The sequence below is a fragment of the Leuresthes tenuis genome, unplaced genomic scaffold (assembly GCF_036924035.1).
Source record: "Leuresthes tenuis unplaced genomic scaffold, fLeuTen1.0.hap1 SCAF_20, whole genome shotgun sequence".
Lineage (NCBI taxonomy): Eukaryota > Metazoa > Chordata > Actinopteri > Atheriniformes > Atherinopsidae > Leuresthes > Leuresthes tenuis.
In genome coordinates this window covers 11,813,259-11,827,961 of record NW_027325374.1, presented here as the reverse complement: position 1 = coordinate 11,827,961, position 14,703 = coordinate 11,813,259, and the positions used below count along the sequence as shown (strand labels likewise).

At 40.9% G+C, this 14,703-nt stretch overlaps 1 protein-coding gene across 1 annotated transcript; it reads right to left on the bottom strand.

Moving 5' to 3' along the window:
• Nucleotides 1-5,950: 5,950 nt before the first annotated feature.
• Nucleotides 5,951-8,104, bottom strand: adrb1 (adrenoceptor beta 1). The gene has a single exon (XM_072373938.1). The coding sequence runs from the start codon at nucleotides 7,845-7,847 to the stop codon at nucleotides 6,654-6,656; it is 1,194 nt and encodes a 397-aa protein (XP_072230039.1). The 5' UTR covers nucleotides 7,848-8,104; the 3' UTR covers nucleotides 5,951-6,653.
• Nucleotides 8,105-14,703: the final 6,599 nt, after the last annotated feature.

Below are 14,703 nucleotides of genomic sequence, written 5' to 3'. Positions count from 1 at the left end.
AAAGTTTTATACACTTCTATATCACACACCTGTACAGGAGAGATCCTCCAAAAACAACTCCCAAACCCTTTGTCTATATTTAAGGCGGTTAGCAGCGGTGCAGTACAGAGGGAAACCTATCCTTCGTACTCCATGATGTCCACTAAGGAAGATCCCTCAGAAGGTGTTTTTTCACCACTGTTGCTCTGCCTTTCTGTTTCATTGATGCAAAACTGTGGCATTTAAAGTGAGGGATAGAAAGAAAGTCTGAAGTCTGTTGGCCCCAGCTTTTACAGTCTCTCCTGCCTCTTTTAGACTCTCATAAGACTATTTGATCACTCTGTAAAGTCACTCAGTGTGTGTGTAAGCTCATCTTTTAAACCATGATGCTACTGTGAAAGATTACGTCCGTCCAGCCAAAGCTGATTTTGAGGCTTTCAAAAAGATTACAGGTGACAAAATAATTATAGTGGTGGACAGATATCTGCGCATGAGTGGCAAATCAAAACAAGCTCTTGAGCTCAGAAATAGTAAGCGGAGGATGGAGTCTTGCAGAAAACCCTTTGGTTTTCACTGAGGCACTCAGCGGAGAGCTGTGCTTTCAAATCAAATTGAGCGTGATAGAGACTCCTTTAATGACAATCGTGTTATTGCACACATTTTCCCTGTGCAATAAATATCAAGGCATCAAAAGGGACCATACTTGGACCATCAGATACTGGATCATCGGCTTATTTGAATTCAACGGCAGGATAGTAAAAGGTCAAGGCTCACAAGGCTGGCACGCCAATGAACAACTTGGAGAAGAAATCAGGGTAGGAGCCACAATGTGTAAATCCATAAGCACAAGCGGTGGATAAAGTTTTTCATTTGGAGAAACTGAGGAGAAGATAAATAAGAGAAAGAACACCAGAAATCAAGTTGCATCTGACAGATGCGCTCCTCATCAATACTGTATTTATATGCAGTTAATGATGCTTACCTTCAACACAAACTCCCACCAAACAATCAGTAAACCATTCTCAGATCTAAAAGCTGTTTTTTTTTTTTTTTTATCTGATCTGGGATTTGTTTCTTTACTGTACCTTTTTATTTGTTTCATAATGGGAAATAAATCTGCACCTCATGTTTGCTACCCCTGTTGAAAATGTCTCTTAAAAACAGTTGTATGGTTATGAATGTAATATGTTCAATTTCTAGCTCCGACGCTGGCAAGTCATTCAGTTGACATTATGTAACACAATCGCCGTACACAACCGGCCATATTAACCCAGCCTTTATGTGAGCTGCAATCAATCGGAGAAAGCCAAAAGCAAAGCAGATGGAGACCAAAGAGCGCCAAGTTCACATGGGAATCCAAACAGATGGACACATGAAGTGTAGCACCTGGTTTTGGCACTGGACTCAGTATGAGTTTGAGGGGAAAAGTAAAGGGGGAATTTTAGCTGATCAGCAAAAGCGGAGGGGGAATTAGAGCTGATCAGCCCGCAGAAGTTGACATTTATCAGTGTTGTGCATCAGAGAATCATGTGCCACCTTTAGAGCTTCCATGTGGTCATGCTTGTCATTTCGCCATATGGTTCATTCATGAATAACATTCACGACTAACTACATTTCTGTAATAAAGCTAATCTAATTCTAATTCACGTTGTTTTGATTTGTGAGCTTCATAGGACAGAAAAAAACACATTTCCATTACATTCACTGCAGCTATTCACATGTTGTGCAAAATTGACCCCTCAATGCTCTCATAGCATAAATGTAGCATCTCTGTTGGGGTCTGATAAGGTTGTAATGATGAGCAATCAGCAGTAATTATCCCCAGGCGCTGACATTTATTTCCTTCGGAGATTCCTGTTTGTTTTTTTGTTTTTTTTTTAGATTGTAATACTCTCCCCTCCAAAAATTCCCCTGCAAGAAACATCTTACATTCATTGTGCTTTAAAATCATTTTCCTTTTAAATTGATTCATTAGATGCTTGTTCACTTTAAAAGCTTATTGAGTAAATGTGTGTATTAGTATCCCAGCAGCAGTCACACACAGCCCTTATGGTTTATGGAGTGTTTTTAATTCTCTGCCATGATTATGATGTTTTTGTTGGTCTTCAATCAAGCGCAGATGGCGGCAGTAGGAGGTGGTTGGCAGCAACAATAAGCATGATCTGGTTGAGAGGAGGCAGAGCCCATGTAACGATTGGATGAAGCGGCACACCTGTTGCTGGAGAAGATCTGAAAGAGCACAGGACACTCCCCTCAATTGTCAGTGCAGCTTGAATGCTATTATTTAAGAAGTGGTGCTTAACTCCAGTCTCTTGATTATTTTATGGGTGCACTGTCATAATATGGTCAATTTAGAGGGGGATTGACCTTATATTTAGGCAAAATCCCAGTTCCGTTCAGTGGCATTTGTTATTTGTGGATCAAAGAGTTTTGGTTCTTCAATAGAGATGTTGGGGCAGGTTGGATGGATATGGCTATGACTCCTCAGTCCCGATAAGAAAAGGAGCAACTGCTTGCATGAATAAAAAATAGAAGAGTAGAGGCAAGGGGAGGAGTTGGAATTTGGCCTAAATTGCACCTTGTTTTCCCATATTGCTCAAATGATAAAGGTGCAGTCCAGTGCAATACAACTGAATTAATGGTTCATAATTTTTGTAAAATGTTATAAGAATATCACCATTTCTGTATGGTGAATAAGCTTAGCATAAAAACTGGACTCTGGCTCTGTCAGAAAGCTTTAAAAACAGCTGTAAACAGTAACGTCCTGAAGTCTTTTCTGGTTTCAGTGGCTCACAGACAGAGGTTCCTATTTAAACCCGTGCTGACTTACTGCATTGACTGATTTTGGTTAAATATGACAAACAGTCACTTGGCTATTGGTACATATTTTCTGGACAGATAAGAGATATATCTTATCAAGAATAGTGTTTCCTAGACATATTATAACATTTAGGAATCTAGTTTTGTGACACATTAGCAATAATACATCATGGGTAAGCCAATCATACTGTTATTCTAGCTCACTGCCTACTTTATTAGTTAAATGTGTTCAGTTTCTTATTAAAGCAATGAAACAGTCAGCTGGCAGAAACTGATGGAGTGAATCCGCTGAAATTTAAACCAAGCATTAGAGTGAGAAATAACAGTGATTTACTTTTTTTAACATGGCTGTTCAGTGCCAGACTTTGGTTTACAGAAACTTTTTTACACGGAACCATGTCTGGAGTTAACCAACTTTTAATAATAGAAAAATACAACAAAAAACACCCGGTGAATAGCACATGGACCAAGAAGAATTGAAAAAACTTAACCTCACCTCTTAAGTCTAGATTTCTTTGTGCACACGGGAGCAGAGAATTTGGCATAAACAGCATGAAAACATGATCGCTTCTGCTTTTTATCAATAATTCAGGCTACTTCTGGTGTAATAGTGTAGAAGATTTTTTGGCGCCCCTCTGATGATCAAGCATTTAAATGCCACAGCCTGCTATTGTTACTGAGCATGCCCATCCATTTAATGACAACATGTAACCATCCTGTAGTGGCAACTTTCTGCAGGTTATTGTTGATGATACTAAACTCATATTGACTCAGACTGTTTTTTTTTTAAAGAGGATTTGATAGGGTGCCCACAGTCACCACATCTCAATTCAACAGCAGAATTTGGATATAGTGAGTGGGAAAGAACTTGTACTTGCAATATAAGTTAGATCTGATAATAGTACCTGATAAAATGGCTGCTGGGTGCATACTCAACATCAGAACATCAGCAGCCACTGTTTACACACGCAGAGGTCATTTTGATATCAATCTATCTACTTTGCTTTGGAGCAGTCGAAATGTCTACTGATACACATGCAATTTTACACAATTATTCTTAAAACCACTGATTAGCTTCTCCATCTGTGAGCCCACTGCTGTTCTGCCCAAATGCAAACCTCCTGCCAAACAAACAATGCTCAGTAATAGAGCAGATCTTTGCCAGGAGGACATCAATGATTCTGGCTGCACTGATGTTGTTATTTTTCCAAAAAGCTGGGTTTCATTCACACTGATTAGGTCATCCAATCATACATTAAAAAAATGTTCATTAGCCAAAACAGCTGAGCTCACTTTCATTCAGCTTTTCGGGTCTAATTTAAATGTACGGTTGAGCCCTTTTGGGACAGCATCATTAGCACAGCACATCATGCTAATGTATTTTAAAGACGTCCATCTTAAGGGCTAATTAATATTCCTCAGAGGGAACTGCAAATCTCTCCTGTAAGAGCCACTTCATAACACCAGCTGCCGTGATGTTTTCTGAAACGTTTTCTTTAGGCTTTCAGAGTAAGACGCCAGGGAACTGCAGCCATAAAAACAGCACACTCAAGAGGCATTTAACTTGTTTCAGAAGATTACAGGGAGGTGAGGGTTTGAAAGCATTAGGGCTGACACCAGATGGTAGATTAAATGCAGACTTAAGATAGATCAGTTTACGTTTGAGGACACATTAAATCCCAACATAATAAATGCTTCAATAAAACTTCACGTATGTTTACACGACAAGGATATATCAAACTGGTTTTGTGCCAAAATCCCAAATCAGGCTCACCAGAACAAACAATCTGATCCAGATAGCACGAGCAACCCCTTAAGATTCGCAGGTACCCAGGTTTATGTCTGTGTTATGAAACTTAACTAAGTAAGTATCTAGCTAAAATCTTGATTGTCACATAACATCTATAGGTCGAACAAATAAATCTGGAAACAGTTAAAGGAACAAAACAGCCATGTTTTTGTCCAGTGTTGCTGGAACACAGCTGAGAGTGACACACTTAGTTGATTCAGCTGGCTATGGGTCTGAAGTTGAGTTTGCCTCTACAAGGCTGTAAAAATTGTACTTGAATACATTGGCTTTGGTTGCTCTGTCTTAGCTTTCCCGTCGAAAAAATATCATCCTGTTAATGTAAGGAGTACAGCAGGGTTATTCAGGCTAGTGTTTGGAATTTACTGCTGCATTCAATGCTGAAAACTTGGAAATCAGACTTCCTAGTCTACAGCTTGAGCAAGATTGTTCATCCCAGACTTCCACCTCATACTGTATGGCATTCAACAATAACTGCAGTGAACCTAGAAAATTGTGATATTGTTGACACACACATGCACGCACGCACACACACACACACAGACAAAACAAGACCATGAATCTTGAGGCATTTTCAACTAATTTGTTTCCTCCCAAAAGTGATCATAACTGTTGAGAAGCGTTTCCTTGTTGAAAACAAGGCTGAAAACGACATAATTTTGAGTTCAAACGACCCTTTCTTAAGATTATGGGACCCCTCCTCCCACAAATAGAAAAAAAATAATCAACTAAACAGAGACTATATCAACATGCAACATCAGGAAAAACAGATTCGGGTGTAAATATCATAATAAATCATGGCTGAATTCCATGTACACGCTTTAGTTTCAGGGTGCTGCTTTTGTGCACAAGAACAGAGCCGCCATTTCATACTCCAACATCCACTCCAGTAAGTCCAAATGTGTGCTGTGAAGAAGATAAAGAATGCCTGCGCGCTGAGCTTTAACATGCTGATATACCCTCTGTGCATAAACAGTTTATAGAGGTGAGAATGGAACAGGTTGAACATGTGATCACTAAAAATCCTTCTTTATCCAAGGTACACAGCCCATATTGTGTAAGCTATTAATCCACAGTTTAAAAATTCGATTTTTGTGGTTTATCTCTCCACGGTCAATCAGATTCCAGCTGCTCTCAGCAACCCCAGCACGCGTGAGGCATTGAACATACCGGCAATTCACTGATCCTGGCTCATATCTGGGTGACTTGCTGCTTTAAGAAAAGTTTGGTTTTATTTTTGAGAATGAAGTGGGCCAAGAATGTTTAACAAGAAAATAACCATTTCAAACTTAGTGTTTCTATGGCAGTAACCATTCACAGGAAATGAAGCTCGAACAGTTCTTAACAATAAAACTTCCTTTTATTTTCACAGACGTTAAAGCACCAACTCACAACAGCATGAGAAGCCAGAGACAGATGGAGAGGCTCGGGTCCCTCCCTTCAATATTAAACACCACAATATGTACAATGGGCATCCGCCCACCATTCACTTGTAAAAGACAGCGCGGAATAAATACACGTTAATTTACATCACGTTTAATATAAACAAGTACCTGTCGTACAAATTGCACTTGCCGATGGCTGTGAGGTAAAACACATTGTGAGCTATACATGACGACAAAACAGTCACTCCGACACCGTTTTTGGACAACAACCAGCGATAGTACGCCTGAGCGGTCTTCTTAAGGATAAAATGTGACCCTTCAGCAACATGTTATTCTGCTTGTCCAACTAATTTAGAATAAAAAATAACCTATGTTTGAAATAAACCACTCGAGAGGACGCGCGCTCCTTAGACTAAAGCGCATCCACTGTTTGGTAATGGCAAAGTGCAAATATCACGTTTGATCGCCGGCGTTTTACACCTTGCAAAATGTAGGGTTGATCAAATTTGGCAAATTGTAATTATGGCTTTCATCTGGCCAGAAGTAGATGGAAAAACGGACCCGTTTTGACTAAACGGTGTGGCCCTTGCGCATACCTTTCCCAAAGAGACGATCAAGTTTTTCCGTTTTCAAACTGTCTCAACTATGTCTTAGTTTTTCCTTCACAGCTGTGATTCAGAGTGAGACAGCTTTCCGGTCCCCACCAGGCTGCTGTCGCTGTTGTCCATGCCCGCGCAGTCAGACCACATCTCCAGCGTCCCGGGCTCCAGAGCAGACACGAACCCGCCGGAGCATCTGGACAGGTCGCAGGAGCTGATGTGCAGCCTGCGGTCGGCCTGCCTCGGGCAGCAAAGCAGCCTCTTGAAAGCCTTCCTGAAGTCCGGGCTCCGGCAGTAAATGACGGGGTTAAAGGCCGAGTTCACGTAGCCCAGCCAGTTCAGGAAAACGAAGAGGTCATTGTCCACCACCTCTGCGCTAAACACTCGCACGACGTTGACTATGAAGAACGGCAGCCAGCACAGTGTGAACGTCCCCATGATGATGCCGAGAGTTTTGAGCGCCTTCTGCTCCCTGAGCGCTAGGATCTTCGACGGCCTCTTCTTGCACTTGGACGTGAGTCCGGTTAAGGTGTTGTGAAACCTGCCCTCGCACTTGTCAATCTTCCTCAGCTGCTTTTTCGCCTCTCTGTACACGCGCGCGTAAACAAAAATCATGACCAGGAGAGGAATGTAGAAGGAGATGATGGATGAGGAGATGGCATATGCCCTGTTGGTGACAAAGTCGCAACACGCAGGGTCCTCATAGCAAGCTGTGTCCTCACTGTCACGGGACCAGTGCATCAGGATGGGGAGGAAGGAGACCAGAGCGGAGATGGCCCAGACCACGCACACCACCGCTTTGGCCCGAGCTTTGGTCAGCAGGCTTTGGTAGCGGAAAGGTGAGGTGATGGCCACGTACCTGTCTATGGCGATAACGCACAGGGTCTCTATGCTGGCGGTGACGCAGAGAACATCCACAGAGATCCAGAATTCACAGAAAAAGGAGCCATACAGCCACGAGCCGCTCACCTCGAGAGCGGCGCCAAATGGCACCACCAGCAGCCCCATGATGAGGTCCGCGCTCGCCAGTGACACGATGAACACATTTGTGAGCGTCTGCAGCCTCTGCGTCCTGGCAATGGCCACGATGACCAGGATATTCCCGAACACAATACACAGGACGATCAAAGCCATGACCAGGCTCAGCCCCGCCATCCACTGCTCCGACGCGGCTTGAGCAGACCCCGGTGCGTCGGACGCCTCACTCTCTGTGCCATTGTGAAGGTTCACTGGCGAGGACGCGCCACCGTCCCCCATAACGGGCTGCTGCGCTGTGTGTGGGAGCAGGTCGAGTTCATCCAGGCAGAGCAAAGTAGCCTTTCCCGTCTGTCGCACGAGCTACAGCTCTGATCCCATCGCGCGTCAAATCCATCTGGAGGTCCTCTCGAGTCTTGCACTTGATGCTGCACCGGCCGGGACAGCAAAGCAGGCAGTGACATCACCGCTCCTCACTACCAATCAGGTGGCCCAGCGGAACAACAGTCCCAGCAGTGAAGCTGAGGAAATACGCGGTACCTGGATCTAAAACATTTTACTTCTGTAACATTTTTGGCCAACATTTCGTGGCCACTCTTATATTTTATGTCTCGGTACATTAATGGGCATACATTGGAATTTAAACCCCTAACCCACTTTTACAAGACAGGTCAGTTTTGGCAAGCCCCGCTGCTGTCATATTAAATCCTCCTTCATGAAACTTCTCTCTCAAAAATCCCTCAGACTGTGGGAACACGACGCGCCAAATATGGAAGTCCAAGACATTATGAACCACAGGCATTTGCCTGTTTTCATCACTTGCCATCACAAACAAGACTTGTTATTCCACTTGTTCAATTCATATTTTTAACTCTAAGAATACATTCCATGGGAGTGAGATTTGGCCTAACCAAACCCTTTAACGCTATTAAGCAGAATTTGCCTCAAAAACGGCTCGTTATATGCATCAATGCAAAGATTCCCGGTCAGCTGCAAGTCACCAAACACCACGATGTCAACAAAGTGAGCAAAGCAGTTCACTGAGATGAACAGCATCATGTGTGAGTCGGCGGATGGACAGGTGTCCTGTGCTTACACAGAAACAAGGAGTTGGACAAAGCAACCCTTGCTGAAAAGCAACTGTATTCGTCAGTGATTGAAAAAATGCCAAAGAATGCATTAATCTGATGTGTTTACAGGGAACAACATCGTTTAAATGAATACATCTGTATTTTCACAGTGTTTCCTAACAACTCCAAATCATATGCTTTTCTGGGTCTTTATCTGAAAAGTGAGACACTCAATGGAACAGACATCTTGATAATCAGTAAATAATGAAGGTTTTCTGGCAGAAGTAAGATGGATAACTGTGCACGCCTTTTTTTTTTTACTCATTTGAGGATTAACATGTCTGCTCTTGGCCGAGGCAGTAAACCAACCTTGCGCAACAGAATAAAGCAGCGTCAACATCGTCCCATGGACAGCAGGATGTTTTTCGTCAGAGAAGTTGAAATAACTACTTTTCATCAAGCTTTTTTATTCTGAGGGGGAACCTACTTCCATATCAAGAATTTGTGGGTGAAGTTTTCTTTCTTTTTTTTTGCTCAGAGGTTTTCCCTGTTTTTCTTTCTCATGGGAGACAGAAAACTGTGTGAAAGAGACAGAATCAGCCCTTGTAAATAAGTCATCTGTGAAAACTAATTCATGGTTAATAAAGAATACAAATCTAGAAATATTGTTTTTGTAAATCAGTTATCGGCCTTCAGAAAGACCAAATTAGGGGTTAACAAAAATCTAATTAGCTGATGGGAGAATGAAGTCAAAACTTTCTTCTTTTTTTTAAAAAAAAATGAGTCTACTTACTATTTTTTCTTTTTTTAATAAAAACAGACTTTAAAAAAAGTCTAGTAGCTGATTGACAGCATCCCTCAAAACCCAAAATATAGCAAGGCAACCAAGTTTCCATTAGTCAGTATATGTTTGTCCAAACAATTCCCAAGAGATCTCCACTCTTCTAGTTCACCTTCAACTGACCAAACACTGACTCGACTTTTTTTTTTTTTGTCCTTTCAGTCTGGCAATTTACCAATTTTCTAAGTGTCCCAAAATAATCCTGGTTGCTGTGATCGATCCAACCGTTATGACAGAAAGTTAACCTTTTCATTAATTTGGTATTTGTGATTTGTCTCCTGACAGACAGAACAGGAGTCATTGAACCACACCAGCAACTAAAAAGCTAACTTTATAATTGTGGGGTTTCAACCACCCCCCTGTGTGTTTTATAGCTTTGTTGTGCAGTCTCACACCAGAATGCGTAATGTCACTATAAAGGCTCAATGCATTTCTACACTGTTTGGACATCAGAAGTTTACACGTCCTTGTCTCCCTTTTGATACAAATTGTTATACTGTCTACTGTCATGCCAGCACAAAAACTGTAAATATTGCAATTTTCAAGGCTCCAAAAACTTTACATACTGATGTAGTGTATGTTTATGTTTTGCATTATCTGAAACTGTCCCACATGTTTTATTTCATATCTATAACATATTCAAATTACAAAATGTTATCCAAGGATTTTTGCTTTCCAGCTACACCATCATGGATTGTTAGAGTGTACCCTGCCTCTTGCCCAATGGTAGCTGGGATAGGCTTCAGCCCCCTCGCCACCCTGAATTTGGCGGGATTAGAAAATAGGAGGATGGATAAAATGACAAAATACATCTTTAGAGCAAGTGATAAAAAACATGTGGTTAGGCTTAAATACCAATACATACATTTTTTGTGAGTTTGCATCAAATTGCATAGACACTGCCCTCTAGATAACAACAGCAATGCAATACTTTACCACTGTCACAATGTTGTGTGTTTCAGTAGTGGATAGGACCAAAAAATGGATGCAAGCTTCTGAGATTAGATAGGTAAGATAAAGTGATGAACTCTAATAAATAAGACTAAAGGCAAAGTAGAGATAGGGTTGAATCCAGAGAGCATCAGTCCAGAGCATGGCAAAAGTTGACATAAAGTGAGTATAGAATAGAACAAAGAGGAGGATCTGACAACGGACATCAAATTAAACATGAGACTATATATACTGAGGGAGGTCATAAGTAACACAAGGAAGTTATTGTAATTGGCTAATTGAATCCAGATGAAAGGAGCAGAAAATAAGACTAACTGAAGCAAAGTAGAGAACAGACTGAAATGAAGCAAGAATACAGGAAACAAAAGCAGATTAAAAAAAGAGACTTTAGGAAAACCAAGAGCATAAACCCAAACATCATGACAACCAACTCACAATTTCTAGCATCTATACCACATTTTCCTCACAGACTGGGCTGGTAAGAAGTGTTACATGTGCAAACAAAACAAAGAGTTATTCTCCTCCACAGAAGGATCAAGACCTGTGTGAAAGGCTTTGTTGGCAATCCAGGTTTTTCTTCCTCAATTTCACAACAGTACCATTCAACATTTACATAATGCCTGCCTAGTTTGTTGTTTGGCACACCTTTAAAGACTAAGCCTCAATGTGACATTGCTATTTTTAACCAATCAGAGCAGACTGGATCTTTAAGGAAGGGGACCTTGAACATACAGAAACTAAAACCGTGTTTTAGGCATAGGGGGACAAGAGGTGCCACAGAAATATACATTATGAGAAAAAATAATGTTGTATGTGAATGTTAAAGGATTTAAGCCTACTTTAATAGACCTCCACAATACAGTACAGTTGATTTTGCTGAGGATTAGCGTAATACTGGCACTTCATTAGCGTACGCCACCTTAAACAAAGCTGAAAAGTTCCTTCTTCTGTTTAAAATTCCAGAACAAATTGTCCTTCATCACTTCTGTGGAGTGTGATAATATTCATGAGAAATATTGTTTGAACTTCCCTCATGCTTTCCTCACATATTTCCCACAGTCTTTTCAGCCATTTCCCCTGGTCGAGGCCTGCTGTCAGAATTCACACTGGAGGATTTATAACAAGCAGAACAGCTGGTCAACTGTGAAGCTCTGTGGCATTCACATCTGGGCTGTCCCAGATGCGATTCTCGGCATTGAGTCTCGATTTTACCATTTTTAATTTGTAGCTATCTGCAGAGTTTATTGTTTGTTCATCAAGCACGAAAAGGATACAATTTTACAGCAGATATTTTGCCTTTTCAGAACATACAGAGTATAGAAAAAGCTATCGGCATGAACCGAAGAAGTAAGAGTGACACTCAAAGGGTTTTGATAGGTATTTGGTAGGACTGACACTTCAGGTTGTTTAAATAAAGCAAATTCCTTTTTTTTTTTGTTACACGCTGTTATTTCTGAATTACTGCCCTCAAGCCCTTGAAACAATTTACAAACTTTACAATGTGTTAAAGGCCACATTCAAAACATTAGTACCTCTTTTGATGCTGTTCACCTTTTCCCAATTTTGTGCTGCTGCTCGCCCACTTTCAACAAAAGTGTTCTTGATCACTGAACAGCGGCTCCATCCCACACATCACGCAAGTTCTGCATGCCGCTGGAGCCGAGAGAAGTAGAGCATGTTTAGCTGGACCTATCAGCTTGACCTCATGTGAACATGGGCAGAGAGTCAAAGGTCAAAGCTTGTCATCTGAAGAGATGCAGTCCTGTTTTTAGACTTAGCTTCCACGTACCAGCTGAGTAGATAAACTGAAACACAATTTTCAGCAGCTCTGTTGTTCAAAAAACCTTTTTTTCCCCTGCTTTTTGAGTTAGTATGCCTCATGCACTGTTACACAAGGCAGATTCTTTTTTAATTTTTCCCCGTGGTGATATGATCTTAATGGAGCCCACTAAACCACAACAAACAGAGAATTCATTTCTTTGTGAGATGTCCTCCAACGTAATGTTTGTAATCATTAATTGGCACCAAACATCCTGCCAATGTCACCTTTTATAAGAAAATACTTTGGTAAAACTTAAAGAGTGTCATCGTCACGGATCATATGAGTGTCATAAGAGGCACAAGGTTTAAGCCCTTGAGAAGGCATTTAAAAGCTGGTTTTGTGCTGCTGAAAGGAGCTGTGTGCTCGTGCGAGCTCTTATCTGATCAATCAGATTCGAATTCCTCATTGCTTACTCGAGAGAATTGTTTACGTTAAACTTAAGATGATTTTTTTATCGCCATGTGGTCTATCAGACGAGGTGAGTATCCCCTTGACTCGAAGAAGGTTTGGCATTTTGTCCATTTAAAAATCTGGGTATACGGCTCTTAATTGTGTGTGTGTGTGTGTGTGTGTGTGTGTGTGTGTGTGTGTGTGTGTGTGTGTGTGTGGCCTCTGGCTGAGATCACAGCAGCTGGTATCCCACAGGGTTAATGATGCTGTCAAATACTGTGAGGGAAGCAGATGAGGGGACAGAGGGCACAAAGGGAAGGAGACAGCGATGCTTGATTTTCGTTTGTGATTGTTAAGTAACTATGCTGTTTCCACATGTATCCTTCCATTGTTAATGTTAAACATTTTAAAAGCGTCAATTATTTCACTACAAGAAATGTTCAGACTTGGCAAACTTTATCAACCACCACAACTCTGGCCTCATACAGTGGACTCTGTCAGCTTAATGAGGAGTTTTTACTGAAGTTCTGTTCTGTAGTCATTTTCTTGGTTGGAAATTGATAATCATATGTTGCAGTTATGGGATGCACCTGAAAAAGAAAGTAAACAGGAATTGTTGGCTTTTTTGGGGAAACATAATCTGACAAATGTTTGTTCATTTGTAAATGAACTGCATTAATATCCAGAAGCACTTTTCCAGTTTTGTTCACAACACAAATAGCTTTTACACAAAGAGGCACATTCACAAAGCAGTACTAAATCTGTACAGGAAACAGGGTGCTTTTTTCTTTTCTTTTCTTTTTTACTATCATACACACTCACTTACACCCCAATGAAAGCATCAGAGGCAACATGTCTTTTGTATCTTGCCCAAGGACACTTTGACATGTGGAAGTCGGAGATCAAATCACAAACTTTTGGCCAGATTTCACTTTATATGAATACATGATTTTGTTGCCATTTTTGTAACTGAAGAAACAAGTACACTGCACTGCCATATTTTTACCCTGTCAAATGAATTCTATTACAATCAGAGGATCCAATGTAGGTGGTAAAGATTAAAAACTTTATCAGGGTTGAACCTGATCTGTGTAGACCCAGATATCGAAGGTCTGTCTTTCTAAGTGTCAGAGATGTAACTGACTTCCAAAATAGCTGAAATAGATAAATCCCCTATAAAGAAAAACATACACAAGTTCGGAAGATTTCATATTTCTACCCAAGATTGGCTGCCTCAGTGTGTGCCTATAAAGTGATTGATCAAATACACATGTACATATGACATTACTGCCGTCATCAACTTGTGTTTCTCTTCCTCAGCAGGTATCCCTGGCCTGGTGTTATGGTGTTTGTTGTCCCCAATTTCCTGCCCTCTCAACCCCCAGCCAGGCAAGGCAAACGGCCGCCCTTTCTGAGCCTGGTTCTGCCAAAGGTTTCTTCTTGATAAAAAAAAATGAGGAATGAGACAAATTAAAGGTACTGTGTTGGAAAAATGAAGCCTGCCGTCTTGGGTGAGTTCATTCATAAACTTCCATTGCGGCAAATCTCTGAAGGGTTTCAGTTCATTAAGTTGTATTTTTTACAATCCAGACTCACCTGAAATGATACACTCATATAGTTTTCCTTCCTCACCAGTTTAGACAAGATTATACAACCCCAAATCAAAAAAATTTGGGATGCCATGGAAAATGCTAATGCTAGTGACACCAGCATATGTGGTGTTTTCCTATCGAATTTATTTTGTAAGTTAATATAAATCCATTCCTGCATTTCAGTCTTGCAAGACATTGCTGAAAAAGCTGAGATGGGCAATTTAGGACAAGGAATGAAGTAAAGCGATTGATGTAATTTCAAACAGGTCGTGTAAAAAGACGATTTGTTATAAAAAAAACAGTACCTGTGAAAGAAGAGTCTTGGAGGAGCAAATATAAGAAGAGGACCATAACATTTTAACTTTAAAATGTCACCGCATAAGGGCAAAGGGAAACCTTTGTCACAGTATACCACAGTATCTGCTCCCAAATACCACTTAAAACTGATGGCAAAGCTCACTTACACTTCAGT